The 13,691-nt window shown below is 34.4% G+C and overlaps 1 protein-coding gene across 1 annotated transcript in view; it reads left to right on the forward strand.

The window, feature by feature from the left end:
• ADAM10 (ADAM metallopeptidase domain 10) overlaps positions 1 to 13,691 on the forward strand; it is a 133,810-nt gene that overhangs the window by 90,505 nt on the left and 29,614 nt on the right. Inside the window, exons 7-9 of the mRNA XM_044230393.1 lie at positions 2,160 to 2,252; positions 4,880 to 5,063; positions 13,179 to 13,342. Of these exons, the coding sequence (XP_044086328.1) occupies positions 2,160 to 2,252; positions 4,880 to 5,063; positions 13,179 to 13,342 (441 nt within the window). The remainder of the gene's footprint in view (positions 1 to 2,159; positions 2,253 to 4,879; positions 5,064 to 13,178; positions 13,343 to 13,691) is intronic.

Below are 13,691 nucleotides of genomic sequence, written 5' to 3' on the forward strand. Positions count from 1 at the left end.
TAATAATTAAACAGGTAGGAGATTAAATGGAATTAACCAAGGCAGAAATAGTTTCAAAACCAAATGTATGGCTAACAGTGTCATATTACAGAGATATCAAAGAGAATGATTACAGTGTGTTAATTTACTAGATGAGGTGGGGGAGTCCTTTCACAATATATACATATATCAGATCATCAAGAGGTACACTTTAAACATCTTAGAGTTTCATTTATCAATTATACCTCAATACTGGGAAAAAAACTACAAAAGGAGGCTGGTTTTTAGTTATTAGAAGATTATTGATGAGCTTTAAGCTGATAGAGTTGTTAGGGTAAAAGCATTACAAACAGTGATCAGTATGTTGGCCAAAGCAGTGAGGGTTTTAAGAAATGTGAAAAATAGAAACAAATATGGCGACTTAGAAACAATAATCCATTTGATAATCCATTTTTGGATTATCATTTTGGAAACAATATTTGGGGGTGAAAGGAGGACATAGAATTAATGAGCAAGTTGGTAGGAAGAGGAAGATGATGATCCACTAGAAAAGCAATGTGGTATATAAGAGAAAGAAAAATTGATAGGAAAGTATTCTTAAAGGTGCAGTAAGAATTGGGGTGAGAATAAAGAAAAGTTTCCCTTTGGGAAAGAACTACCCTTTGAGAAAAATAGAAATGGATGAAGTTAGATAAATTTGAAGGTAAAGAGGAAGAGAAATAAAAATGAAGTCTCAGTAAAGTATGAAGTATAATCATTTGTGGAGGGATGTTTGAATTACCACTATTGGGAATGAAGTAGGAACAGAAAGAATTGGATAAGGGATTACCAAGCCAAGTTGAGGTTCAATAGCATGAATTTATAATGGACCCTGTCAGCACTGGTAGAGCTTTCTTTATCAGTTTGGCAGCCTGGCTACTTTTTTTTTTTTTTTTTTTAAAGATTTTATTTATGTATTTGACAGAGATCACAAGTAGGCAGAGAGGCAGGCAGAGAGAGAGAGAGAGAGAGGAGGAAGCAGTCTTCCCACCAAGCAGAGAGCCCGATGTGGGGCTCGATCCCAAGACCCTGAGACCATGATCTGAGTCGAAGATAGAGGCTTTAACCCACTGAGCCACCCAAGCCTGGGCTACTTTTGAAATTATTGTTAATGCTTCTACTTAACTATCTTAAGTTTATATAATTTCTTTGAAAATAATTTTAAGAGAACATATACATGTTTTTACATAAACTGTAGCAAGATTGCTTTTTATAAATGAAAGATGGGAAAGTGGTTTTAGAAGCTAAAGTGTTTAGTTGGGAGTCAGCTAGGTACATAGAGAATCCCTTTATGTTTTATCACCATGTTTAATTTCCTCCTAGAATTTAGGAGCTCTTAATGTATCTTACTTATATTTACATTACTTTCTTTCTACCATCACCCTCTAGAATAAATCTCTAAATTTATAGGGACCTTTTCTGTTTTTCACCATTGTATCCCTAGCACCTTAAACAGTGCTTTGTATGGTATATAGTAGTAGTCAACAAAACTTAAAGATAATGTGGACTAGTGCAGCGATAGAAAGACTAAAGTCAGAGAATGACTGAGTATCCTGATGTTATCAGGGAATGTTTTTTTTGGGGGTCTGGGGAGGCTGAGAGTTGGGCATGGGAGTGGGCAGAAGGAGAGAGAGAATTCTAAATAGGCCCCATGCCCAGTGCAGAGCCTGATGTGCAGGGCCAGTCCCACAACTCCCAAGATCATGACCCAAGCCAGAATCAAGAGTCAGACACTTAACCCACTGAGCCACCCAGGTTCCCCTATCAGTATAAATCTTTAGAAGATGTTTGAACCGAATCTGACAGATAAAAATATTCTAGGCATAAGGAAATAGCACATGAAAAGACATGGAGGTCTGACATTGCGGGATTGATTGAAGAAACAAAGTTTTATATGGTTGAAGCGAGAGTGATTGTTTCTTGCTGGAGAAGAGTCTGGAAAAGGCACAGGATCTCCCCTCTTAGCCCCAGCTCACTAATCTGTTTCATCTTTTCATCCAGTATGTGATGTGGACATTTTAAAATTTGAGTGTGGTGGAACACAAGTAATTCTTGATTTGGGAAAATGGAAATTCACAGCCTTATTCACATTTTAATATCGCCTCTAAAATGTTCTTTTTTTTTTTTTTTTAAATCTGTAGATATCCAGTCATGTTAAAGCGATTGATACAATTTACCAGACTACAGACTTCTCCGGAATCCGTAACATCAGTTTCATGGTGAAACGAATAAGAGTAAGAAATTTCGATGGTTCAGAACAATAAGAAAGAGAAACAATAAGGACTGTTTATTAAAAGAAAAGTGCTTGCATTTTACTTCATCTTTATACATTAATAATTAAATTGTATTACTCATCCAGTTTATCTTTATTCTTGGCTTTTACACACACACGTGCAAATACACACAGGGATACCTCAGTTTATGATATAAAAAGGAAATCTATAGGGCTTTAATCTGGACTTCAAGAGAAGTATTGTCATACTATATTCTGTCTGATTAACATGCCAGTTAGAAAGCCCTAGCCTCTCAAGAACTACAGATACAATACTTGACATTCTGCCCCACCCCACCTTATCATTTCTTAGTGTCTGAAGATTTGCCCTGTGCAGTACTTTTCAGAGTGTATCCCTTTTGGTGCTCTAGGGGAGAGAGAAAGATAGATAGAGTGGCTAAATAAAATTGGAAGTTGGACACTTAGTACTGTGCTCTCTTCTTATGAATTCTTAGTACAGAATTCTCAAATTTGGGAAGTCTTTCAGGAGAGGAACTCATAATTTTCAAAACTAATTTGACTATGGAAACTTTTCTGTATTAAAGTCAACTGAGGGTCCAGAGAACTGTAGAACACATTGTGAGAAATGCTTACCTAGATCCACAGGGTCACTGATGATTAATTTTAATGTTATAAATTCAAATAAGTAGATACTAAATTGCTAACAAAATTGGGTTGTTTCAAAAATTTTTCAAGTGTGAATTCTATCTATGTGTATAGCTTTTAGGAATCTGAATTTGTAAACTAGATAAATGGCTTGAGTTAAAAAAATCATTTTATGTAAGTATTTGCCATAGGGTTTCTTTATATTTGTGCTTCTAATTTTCTTAAAATATGATTGACTAAATTATAATTTTTGTTTATGCATGTAATACATTTAATAGCATAGCTAAAGGTGGTCCATAGTAGTGTGATGAAATGTTAAATGGGAGTTCAGGGTAAAATGTGGTTTGCAGATAAATATAAGAATTGTTTATAATCAGTAGCTTTCATGTATTTTGAGAGTAATTTAAACCTTTAAATGAGCAAGTTAAAGTGATAATAATTATTATTTAGTAGGCAAAGCAATAAAATGCAAACTAGTGGGAAGTAAAGAATATTAGAACAAATTGTAGCAAAACCCTTTTTTTTTTTTTTTAGTATAATGATTTGCATTATGAAGAAATGCAAGTATATGAATGGATAGTATGGCACTTGGTTGTTTTAAAGCTTTTAACCGAGACTAAAATTTTAGTTTAAATCTTATCTGAAGATTCCTTATGACCCATTAATTTGAAATTTGTACCAATAAATATTTAAATATTATCTCTTTTGTAATATAGGTAACTACAATTTGGGTGCAATTTTTATTTGTAGCTAATATTTCAGAAATATCAAGGAATTTCATTTCACTGTTTAGTGGGAAAATGCCATCTATAGCCTGTCTCTAAGCATGTGCTTTTTTTTAATATATAGTGTGATTGCTTTTGGATATTTTTGTGTTAGATGACCATTACTGATTGTTTTTAGTTGTTAGTAGATAAACTGGAAATCTGTCCTCAGGCAGTTTCCCACAGTAGTATTTTTGCAGTCCTGCTTCTGAGTCTCTTGGTTTTACTGAAAGGTATGGAACCTAAAAAGTCCTGTAGTTCTCATTTTATCAACTGTTCTACCCTCCCTTTACTACTAACATCTTCAATAGACTGAGGACTGCCTTCTAAAAAAATGTCTCCTTTCATACATATCCCTTTTTATTCTGTTTCCACAGTTTTATATGTAATTTTCTAACTTGAGGAAAAGCAAATTGTTCTAGGACTTCAGAGGATAGGCAAGTATCTCTGAAAGGAGGCAGGGGCTTATAAATGAAAGCTTTTGTTTGGTAGAAGTTTATTATCAGAACTGATTATTCTTCAGATTTTGTCAGGGAGGAACCTGCACTAGGAGTACAGTAGCTAAGTATCAAAAGAAACTTTCTGGAGGAACTCAGCTTGATATAGTAAGAGAAGAGAATGGGGAGTAAAAAGAAAATTTGTGCCTACATTCAGGGAAAAAAAATTGAACTTGCAGTTTGTTGGGCTTGACTCCTATGGTTTTAGGCAAGGAGAACAAGGAAATGATTTGGCTGTTGAGTTGAGGGTCTTGGGTTTGAGATCTATTTCATGTTCTAGTAATTAGCTAAAATTTAGGGATTTATATCCTTTTGCGTTCCACCATTTAGTACTAAAAGAGACTTGCTCACATGATTAAATTTGAGAAACTCTACTTCTTTATTAGAAGTTTTGAAAGCAGAACCTGCTTTTCCATCCTAAGTGTTCAGTATTTAGAAATTTGGTCAATACTTGCCTAGAAATTTAGTGTACCCAGTTTTAATTCTCCTACTCACTCAGCCTTTCTTTTTTCCTTTTCTTCTTCTTTTTTTTCTTTTTGACTTCTATGATCAGCTTAGGGATAGGGGCAGTGGGAATAATTGTAGAAGCCTTAATTCAGGCTTTATTTCCCTTGGATTCCAAGCATATTGTCCAGGCGGGTTCAGAAGAAGGTGATCAATGACTTTACACATAGACTCTGCTAACGTTAATTGCCTATTTAAATAGTTGTCTTGGATTTTAGATCAACACAACTGCTGATGAAAAGGACCCTACAAATCCCTTCCGTTTCCCAAATATTGGCGTGGAGAAGTTTCTGGAATTGAATTCTGAGCAGAATCATGATGACTACTGTTTGGCCTATGTCTTCACAGACCGAGATTTTGATGATGGTGTTCTTGGTCTGGCTTGGGTTGGAGCACCTTCAGGTAATTTATCTAACTATGTCTTGGCTTAATACTTAAAAAAAGCAATTTTCAGGGCTAATTGAATTTTACAAAAGTATAGTAGAAACTGATGGCTGTACAATATCTTAATTTAAAGAGCTTGAGTTAGGCAAGAGTTAGAAGTGTAATGTAAGTAGGAAAATAGATGAAATAGCTTTTTGTTTTGAAATGAGTACAAATGGGGAGATAGCCTGACATTTGGTAACTTCAGTGGCTGAAATAATTTTATGAGGAAGAAGTGGTTCTTATTACTAATTTTTTCATGAAAGTTAATGTTATTAATTTTTTTTTTTCTGGGAAAGAGGTCCTTAGAATTAAAAGGGAAAAACTATATTCTTGCTTCTGTTCTACAATGAGAGAGCAGAGAAACCACAGTCAGAAGCTGTAGGTAGAAAGAAAAGAAAGACTGTCCTTATTATTATTTTATTTACAGCCTTTATTTAACAAAGGGTAAGTGCTGCCTGAAAAATGTTATAAGCAGAAGGCCCCAGTACCCAAGGCTCCACTAACCTTAACACCTGGGCCCGGACTCTGCTGGAGTCTCTGCTTTAGCCATGGAAACTGCTATCATTAAGAAAGCTGGCATAGGATAATGCCATTCCCATTACAGTGGGGATAGGGAGTCTGTAATTTATAGTCTAATAAGTTCAGGAGACTAATTTAGAGAAATACAAATTTATTAATTGAAAGATTGAGTAGAAACAATCCCAGACTCTTTGAATATAACTTTGGCCATACAGAGTTTGATCAGTAGCCTGTCATCTTGGCAATACCTCTTCTGATGTATCATTTCTAATTTTTTTAAAACATAGAATGCTTTATGCCCAGAAAGGGAAGCTTTTCTTTTCCTGTGCTTTAATTAGTAATTGTTTGATTTGTAATGTATATTTTAACATTTTAAGTAGTACTGTATTTTAGTTTTTATATTTCTTGCTTTATTTTTAAAGCCAGCAATGAATAATACTTTTGCAATTTTCAAAGGTTCTTTTGTTTTTCTTCCACATTTTCATGATGTCATTAAGGTGCAAATTTATGTCATGAACTATATATCATAGTACAGTATTTTTGGAAATTTATATTTGTCTCTTATGTTGATCTGTCCTGGTATTGTGTTACTTGCATTGTCAGCAGATTGTATAATCTCACTTTTTCCTATAATAATTTCACATGTTTTATAACTTTTATATTCTGATATTTCTTTTCCCCTTCTTGAGTAAGTTGGATGATTTATTACAAAGTTCATGATTTCTTCTACTTACTCATTAGTAAGTACTGTGAACATTCAAGGATTCATTTGATTTTTGATTGTAAATTACCATTATATATTCTCAAAATGTGCACCTTAGACTAACAGCATCAACATCACTTGGGAACTTGGCAGAAATGCAAATTCATGGATGCCACTCAGGTCTACTGAATCAGAAACTCTAGGTGTAGAGCCCAACAATCTGTTTGAACAGGCCTTCCAGGTGATTCTGATTCACATTCAAGTTTGAGAACTACCATGTTCATATTTTTGTCTCTAAGGAAACTTACTCACAGAATGGCTTTTGGATAGGGGATTGGATGATTTCAAACCAGAAACTGTTTTATATTTTCAGCTTCAAACTTTTGTTCATTAGGAATGTAATACTCCTGAAGGAGCTTGATCAGTTTTTCTTTTTTTTTTTTAAAGATTTTATTTATTTATTTGTCAGAGACAGAGGGAGAGAAAGCGAGCTAGCACAGGCAGACAAAGAGGCAGGCAGAGGCAGAGGGAGAAGCAGGCTCCCTGCCGAGCAAGGAGCCTGATGTGGGACTCGATCCCAGGACCCCGGGATCATGACCTGAGCCGAAGGCAGCTGCTTAACCAACTGAGCCACCCAGGCGTCCCTGATCAGTTTTTTAAAAGCTTCAGATAGCCTCATGTCTGTAGATGCAAAAATAAACTGTATTTTTAGGATAGTTTTAGGTTCACAGAAGAATTGAGCATATAGTATAGAGAATTCCTGTATACGCCCCCCATACAAATTTTTAACAGCTTATATTAGATGGTACATTTGTTACAATTAACCAAATTATTAACTGAAGTCCGTAGTTGATTCAGTTTTTTAAGTTTTGACCTAAGGTCCCTTTTTGTTCTAGGATCTCATCCAAGACACCACATTACATTTAGTTATCTTGTCTCTTTAGTCTTTTCTTAACTGTTATTGTTTCTTGGACTTTGTTTTTGATGACCTTGACAATTATGATGAGTACTGGTTAAGTATCTTGTGGGATGCCCCTCTATTACAGTCTTTTTGATGTTTTTCTCATGATTAAACTAGGGTGATGGGTTTGGACATTTAGTCTTTTTAATGGACAATTAATCTTTTTATCTAGTTATTTTGATATTTGAACCACCATTTGTGATGCTACTCATTGTTCTGAACAGCAGTGGGCAAAGTTCTCGATTGTAAGTGGGACATATAACTTGTATTTTTGTCGCAAGTTCTTCTTCTGATACCTCTTTCTTTACTCTGTGTTAAACCCCCAACTCCAGTTCTTAGAAATCTTTCTCTAAGAGCTACTGGGAGGGACAGAAGAATGGAGTCCAGAGTGGGAAAGAGAAGGGATCTTTGTTCGTTTTTCTTTTTTTCTCTTCTTTTTTCCCAATATTTTATTAGAGAGAGAGCCCAAGAAAGCACAAGCAGGGAGGTGGGGCAAGGGGTGGAGGAAGGGGCAGAAGCAGACTCCCCATTGAGCAGGGAGCCCGGTGTTGGGCTCCATCCCAGGACCCTGGGATCATGACCTGAGCCGAAGGTAGGTGCTTAACCGAATGAGCCACCCAGACACCCTGATCTTTGTTCTTTTGGTCTGGCTTTTTCTAGTATAGGGTACCTGCCTTAACATAACATTGACAGTTTTCTTCTTTTCCCTTTGCCCTTAGACTTCCTGAACTGAGTTTTATATTTGACCCACATTGTATTTTTTAAAAAGATTTTTATTTATTTGAGAGAGAGAGCACACACACTAGTTGGGGGAAGGTGAGAGAGAGGGGGAACTCGAGCTAGAGCTGAGCACAGGACTCTATCCCAGGACCCTGAGCTCATGACCTTGAGCCTAAGGCAGACCACTTAACCAACTGAGCCACCCAGGCACCCTACGTTGTAATTTTTTATAAGGAAAAATATATATTTGGTTTTATTATTTCAGTACCCTTCTGAGGTGTAGGTATTATTACCTCCATTCTGCAGATGAGAAAACTTGGATTTAGAGATTTTTGTGACCGATCCAGGATCACACAGAACCCAGAGTCTAGACCTTTTGACTCCAGGTTCAGTGCATTTGATAGTTATTCTGCTGAGTTTTATATACTACAGGATCGTAGCTTACTCCAAGATGTTTCTGATAAGAAGTTGAAAAGTTTCCAGCATCTTGGAAGAGGTTTTGTATTGTTGGAATCCATTTTTTTTTAAAAGAGGAAGTTATAAGGGTTCTACTCTTTAATATTTAGACATCATTTTGGGAAGAGCACTAGTTTGGGAGCTAGGAGACTGGGTTCTTGTCTGTTCTGTATCTATAAATTTATCTTATAAATTTAGGTACATCATTTTGCTTCAGTGTGTATTTTTCATTGTAATTTCTTCTCTGTCCTTTTATAGACTGCATGTTTCTGCCTCTAGATCTTAGTAATTTTTGTGGTTATCCGTTTGTTAAAAAGTACCATTTCGTAGCTAATCTGTTCAGTTTGTGATCTGTTACTGTCTCAATTTTTTCATTTTTATTTGGCCTAATTAATTTTGATTTTGTTGTATTATTTAACTTAGTTTCATTTAATTCTGCAGATATTTTATTATAAATAGATGGTGGTGTGGAGGGTTTTGTTGTGATGTTAATTTTCACAATATTACTCAAATTATTAGCTGAGGTCTTCACTGACTCAGTTAAGCTGGGAAAAACAGTGAAAGTTGAAACATTTGAATAGTAGGTCTTTTGTCTTTAAATCTTCTTACACTACTTTTTATTCTCACTTAATATCATTCTGTAGTTGGGTATGGCCTTGGTTTTCTTTAATCAGGAAAACAGAACCTCCTGCCCAACTCCATAATAAGTGGAAACAACTGTGAACTGGGCTTGCTTAGAGGCTACCATTTAAATTATACAGTGATTAGAAGGGAGTCCGAAAAAGGGAATCTGGTTTTCTAAACAAAGTCAGTGTTGATTATGAAGATTTCTTCAAGCTTTTCTTTGTATGAACACAGTTCTGTGTTAAGCAGGTAGCCTCTTACTTAATTTAGAGACTGTAGCGTTGAATCCTTAACTTAAGTAAATTCCTTGTATTAGATAATCTTTTGCATTTTATTTGGGGCACCCTTCCAACATGCCTTTTGAGAGGGGCCATTTTCTTTTTTAAAATATATTAAGGTACGTTCTTCATGTATTATCCTTCTTAATGTTATCCTCATGAACATAGTCTCAATTTGGGCAGGCCACTGAGTAAGGCCGTCTCTGGAATTCATCTCCATAGTTAATCCTGAACCATTCGGTATTCCTCTGACCATTTGTGAAGAACATTTTTTGAGACATTTCAATTGTTAGCAGTAGTTTCTTAAGTTTAGAAATTTTAGTTTGATTTTACGTGTTAGGACTTAAGGACATACAGAGCTCAACTCCATGTTCTCAAGATAACCCATAGCCTATTAAATTCTTAACATGTTGTTTAAAAGTCTAGTCATAAGGCTGGGAGAATTACATAATTAGAATATTACAAGAGGACAGTTAATATTGGCATTTTGTGTGGCCTGGATTGGTCCAAGCAGGATGTTTAACTTCTCTGGTCCCTCATTATTGTGAATACTGCTCTCCAGACATGAAAGACAAAGAAATGCCCTTAGCATATTTCCTAACAACCTGTCAGGGAGTGAGACTGTTATCTGGTTCAAAATTACTGCTCAAATTAACACTGCATGGTCAGTATGTTAAGTTTTAAGTGTTTAGGCTTGCTCACATCAAAAATGTGCTTGTGGACTCTGACAGGGTATTATATATATTGTTATCCTATAGTTTTTCTAATTTGGGGGCTGGGGTGAAGGTCTGTTTTTTAAAATTTAGGAGTGATATTCTGTGACTTTAGCCCTCAGATTGTATAGTAGATTTAAAAAAATGTCATTGTACTTCTTTGTTGGTTATTCAGCCATCTATCCATCAGTAATAGCTTTTAACTCAAAAAAATGTTTACCTTTCTCATTATTATTCATTCACAATTTGTGTTTTGCAACGATGACTACTTGTATTAGAATTTTTACATGTAGAATTGTAGAATATAAAGCAGTTATTGAATTTGAGCCGTGGTTTAGCTGTAGGTGTATATGATATCACTGATTGAGTTTCTGGCACATCAGAACTAGTTGCATTATTTTGTAAAAAATTAAACCATAACTTAGCACTGGGTAATGTATGGAATTGTTGAACCACTATATTGTATACCTGAAATTAACATACTACTCTATGTTAACTGTATTGGAATTAAAATAAAAAAAAATCAGTGTACTACTGCCAAAAAAATATTAAGCCATAACTTACAAAATTAAGTATAGTATTTTGTTTTTTTCCATAGGATTGAGTTATTTTAAAATATGTTATTAGTTTGTAACAAATATTAAACTTTTCTCTAAGAGACACACATTAAAACCAAAAATATTTACTAGGACGTTAAACAGGATGTGAAATTTCAAAGACTATATTTTAGAAGAGAACATTCAGATTTATGTCTGATCTTCCCTTAAACTATATAAGCCTTAAAAATACAGAAAAAATATATTATCAGATTTTTAATACATGCTATTTTTTTTTTCTTTTTTAACTGATAAAGATTTACGGAAGTCTTCTATGCTTAATTCAAGTTTGACAGTACTGCATTGGACCAATTTGCATATGACATATCTTCACTAAGGCAGGATATTAATTTACTATTTGTTTAAAACTATAATTAATACATACAGAGTGCTTATTCATATCTTTTCTAATTTCTGGAAATAGTGATACAGTCCTTAGGATTCATCTCCAAAAGCAGAAGTAGCATGAAAAATATATATTAAATATTCATAAATTATTTGCTGTGTTTTCATTCTGTTCAGTTTTCTTTGTAGAAAAGGTAGTAAGTTCTGAATATCATAAAAGTTCTCCATCTTGTGCTAGTTAAAATCTGCATATGGCTTAGTCTTTCAGTTTACTTATCTGTGGAGCTTGTTACTTTCACTTCCTAAATCATGATGGTAATTCAAATTCATGTTAATTTTGTGTTAAATTTATTTTAAGATATTTATTTATTTGTTTGTTTATTGGGGGGAGTGAGAAAGAGAAAGAGAGCACAAGATGGGGGGAGGGTCAGAGGGAGAAGCAGACTGCCTGCTGAGTGGGTAGCTGATATGGGGCTAGATCCTGGGATCCCTGGATCATGACCTGAGCCAAGCAGATGCTCAACCAGCTGAGCCACCCAGGAGCCCCTTGTTAAATTTTCTTTCTAATATTAAAATGAACAGGGCAGCAGTTGTAGTGTTATGCCATTTTAGCAAATCTGTTTTTAATTGCCTTCTATTATATGCTCTATCAGAACTTTAAACATAAAGTTTTTTAATGGTTTAATAACTTGATTATAACTTTGCATATAGAAAGCTTAATTTGAAATAATTTGATTATCAGAATATCCTAACATTTGATTGTATTTTTAATAAAAACATCAAAGAGAGAAAACCTTTACATGTGAATGTAAACCAAAGAGTTCTCACTAAGAGTCTTTAACAGAGTTACTAAAAGAACTATATTCTTCTCAGTACTGTGTGCATACAGACATGGGTTGGCCAGCCAGTTTTGGATTTTCCCATTGTTCTTTTTCTAATTTCTTATTATTAACTGGCTTTAGATGTACAAGTACTTTCATTTTGCTGTTAGGCTATTTTGGCAAGTTACTATTATGCAACAGGTGAACTACAAAGTTATTTAATATGTATAATAGAAGTAGTGTTATAGGTTTTCTTTTAAAATTTGAAAGCATTCTCAAGATAAATTGGAAAGTCATAATTCAATTTTGAACTTATTTTGAAAAAAATTTCAAACTTGCTGAAAAGTTGCAGGAATAGTATAGTGAACTCATGATAGGTTAATCAGTCAACGTTTTTCCACATTTGCTTTCTTCCCCTTCTGTCCATCTTCTATCCTTCCTTCCCTCTCAATCCCCTTTATTTGCCCCCTGGGCATACTTCTTTTCTTTTGCCCCACAGCTTTATTGAGGTATAACTGACAAAATTGTAAGATGCTTCAAGTATACAACATAATGATTTGATATTCATGTACATTGTGAAAGGATTCCCCCCTATAGATGTGTGACATCTGTGACTGCATATAGTATTTATTTTTGGTGAGAGTGTTTCCGTTTTACTCTCTTTGCAGATTCCTTTATACAATACAGTGTTACCAACTATAGTCATCACGTTATACATTAGATACATAGACCTTACTCATTTTATAAGTGGAAATTGTACCCTTTTACAAATCTCTCTCTATCCCCCTATTTCCTTGCCAGCACCTGGCAACCACTAATTATTTTCTTTTTTAAAAAATATGTTGTATATTGCCTCTAAAGATAATGAATCATGTACTCCTATGCATCACTACTCTTATTTGTAGATGTGACTTTCTCAGAATCGACTTCAGAATATTTTGTTCAGCTTCATTTATTTATTTATTTATTTATTTATTTATTTTTGTTCAACTTCATTTAAATTAAATGTTTGTTTCTTTTTTTTTTTTAACAAGAAGATATAGGCTTTGATAGCGTAAATATGGGTATATTCAAATTTAACAGAAACTTTTGCTAAATTAATGGGAGTAAAAATTAGGGAATATTTTGATTATGAAGGACATTTTTTTAAGGGCCTTGTACTAAGTCCTGGGAGGTTTTTTTATGTGTACCATTAAAAGTTACTTGAAATGACTTACTAATCTTGGCCTAAAGAAACTTTTGAGTATTTAATATATGTGGAATATATAAAATGTTTTAATTTGATTAGTATATGTTAGAAAGTTATTTTCGAGGGTGAATAGATGCTAATTTAGCCATCTTTTGTTCTGAATTAGGAAGCTCTGGAGGAATATGTGAAAAAAGTAAGCTGTATTCAGATGGTAAGAAGAAGTCCTTAAACACTGGAATTATTACTGTTCAGAACTATGGGTCTCATGTGCCCCCCAAAGTCTCTCATATTACTTTTGCTCATGAAGTTGGACATAACTTTGGATCTCCAGTAAGTATTGCCTAATCATTAGATTTTGTAAAAAAGATTATTAAATTTTATATTGAGTGATTTGTTTACAAGTACATATGGATATTTAGGGTTTTTTTTTTTAAGATTTTATTTATTTGACATCACAAGTAGTCATAGAGGCAGGCAGAGAGATGGGGGGGAAGCAGGTTCCCCACTGAGCAGAGAGCCCGATGTGGGGCTCTTTCCTAAGCCCCTGATCTGAAATCATGACCTGAGCCGAAGGCAGAGGCTTAACCTCCTGAGCTACCTGTGTGCCTCTAGGTTTTTTTTTTTTTAACTGAAGTATAGTTGGCTGTTTAGTTTTTATATATTGGAACACAGGAATGTA

The sequence above is a fragment of the Neovison vison genome, chromosome 13 (assembly GCF_020171115.1).
Source record: "Neovison vison isolate M4711 chromosome 13, ASM_NN_V1, whole genome shotgun sequence".
NCBI lineage: Eukaryota > Metazoa > Chordata > Mammalia > Carnivora > Mustelidae > Neogale > Neogale vison.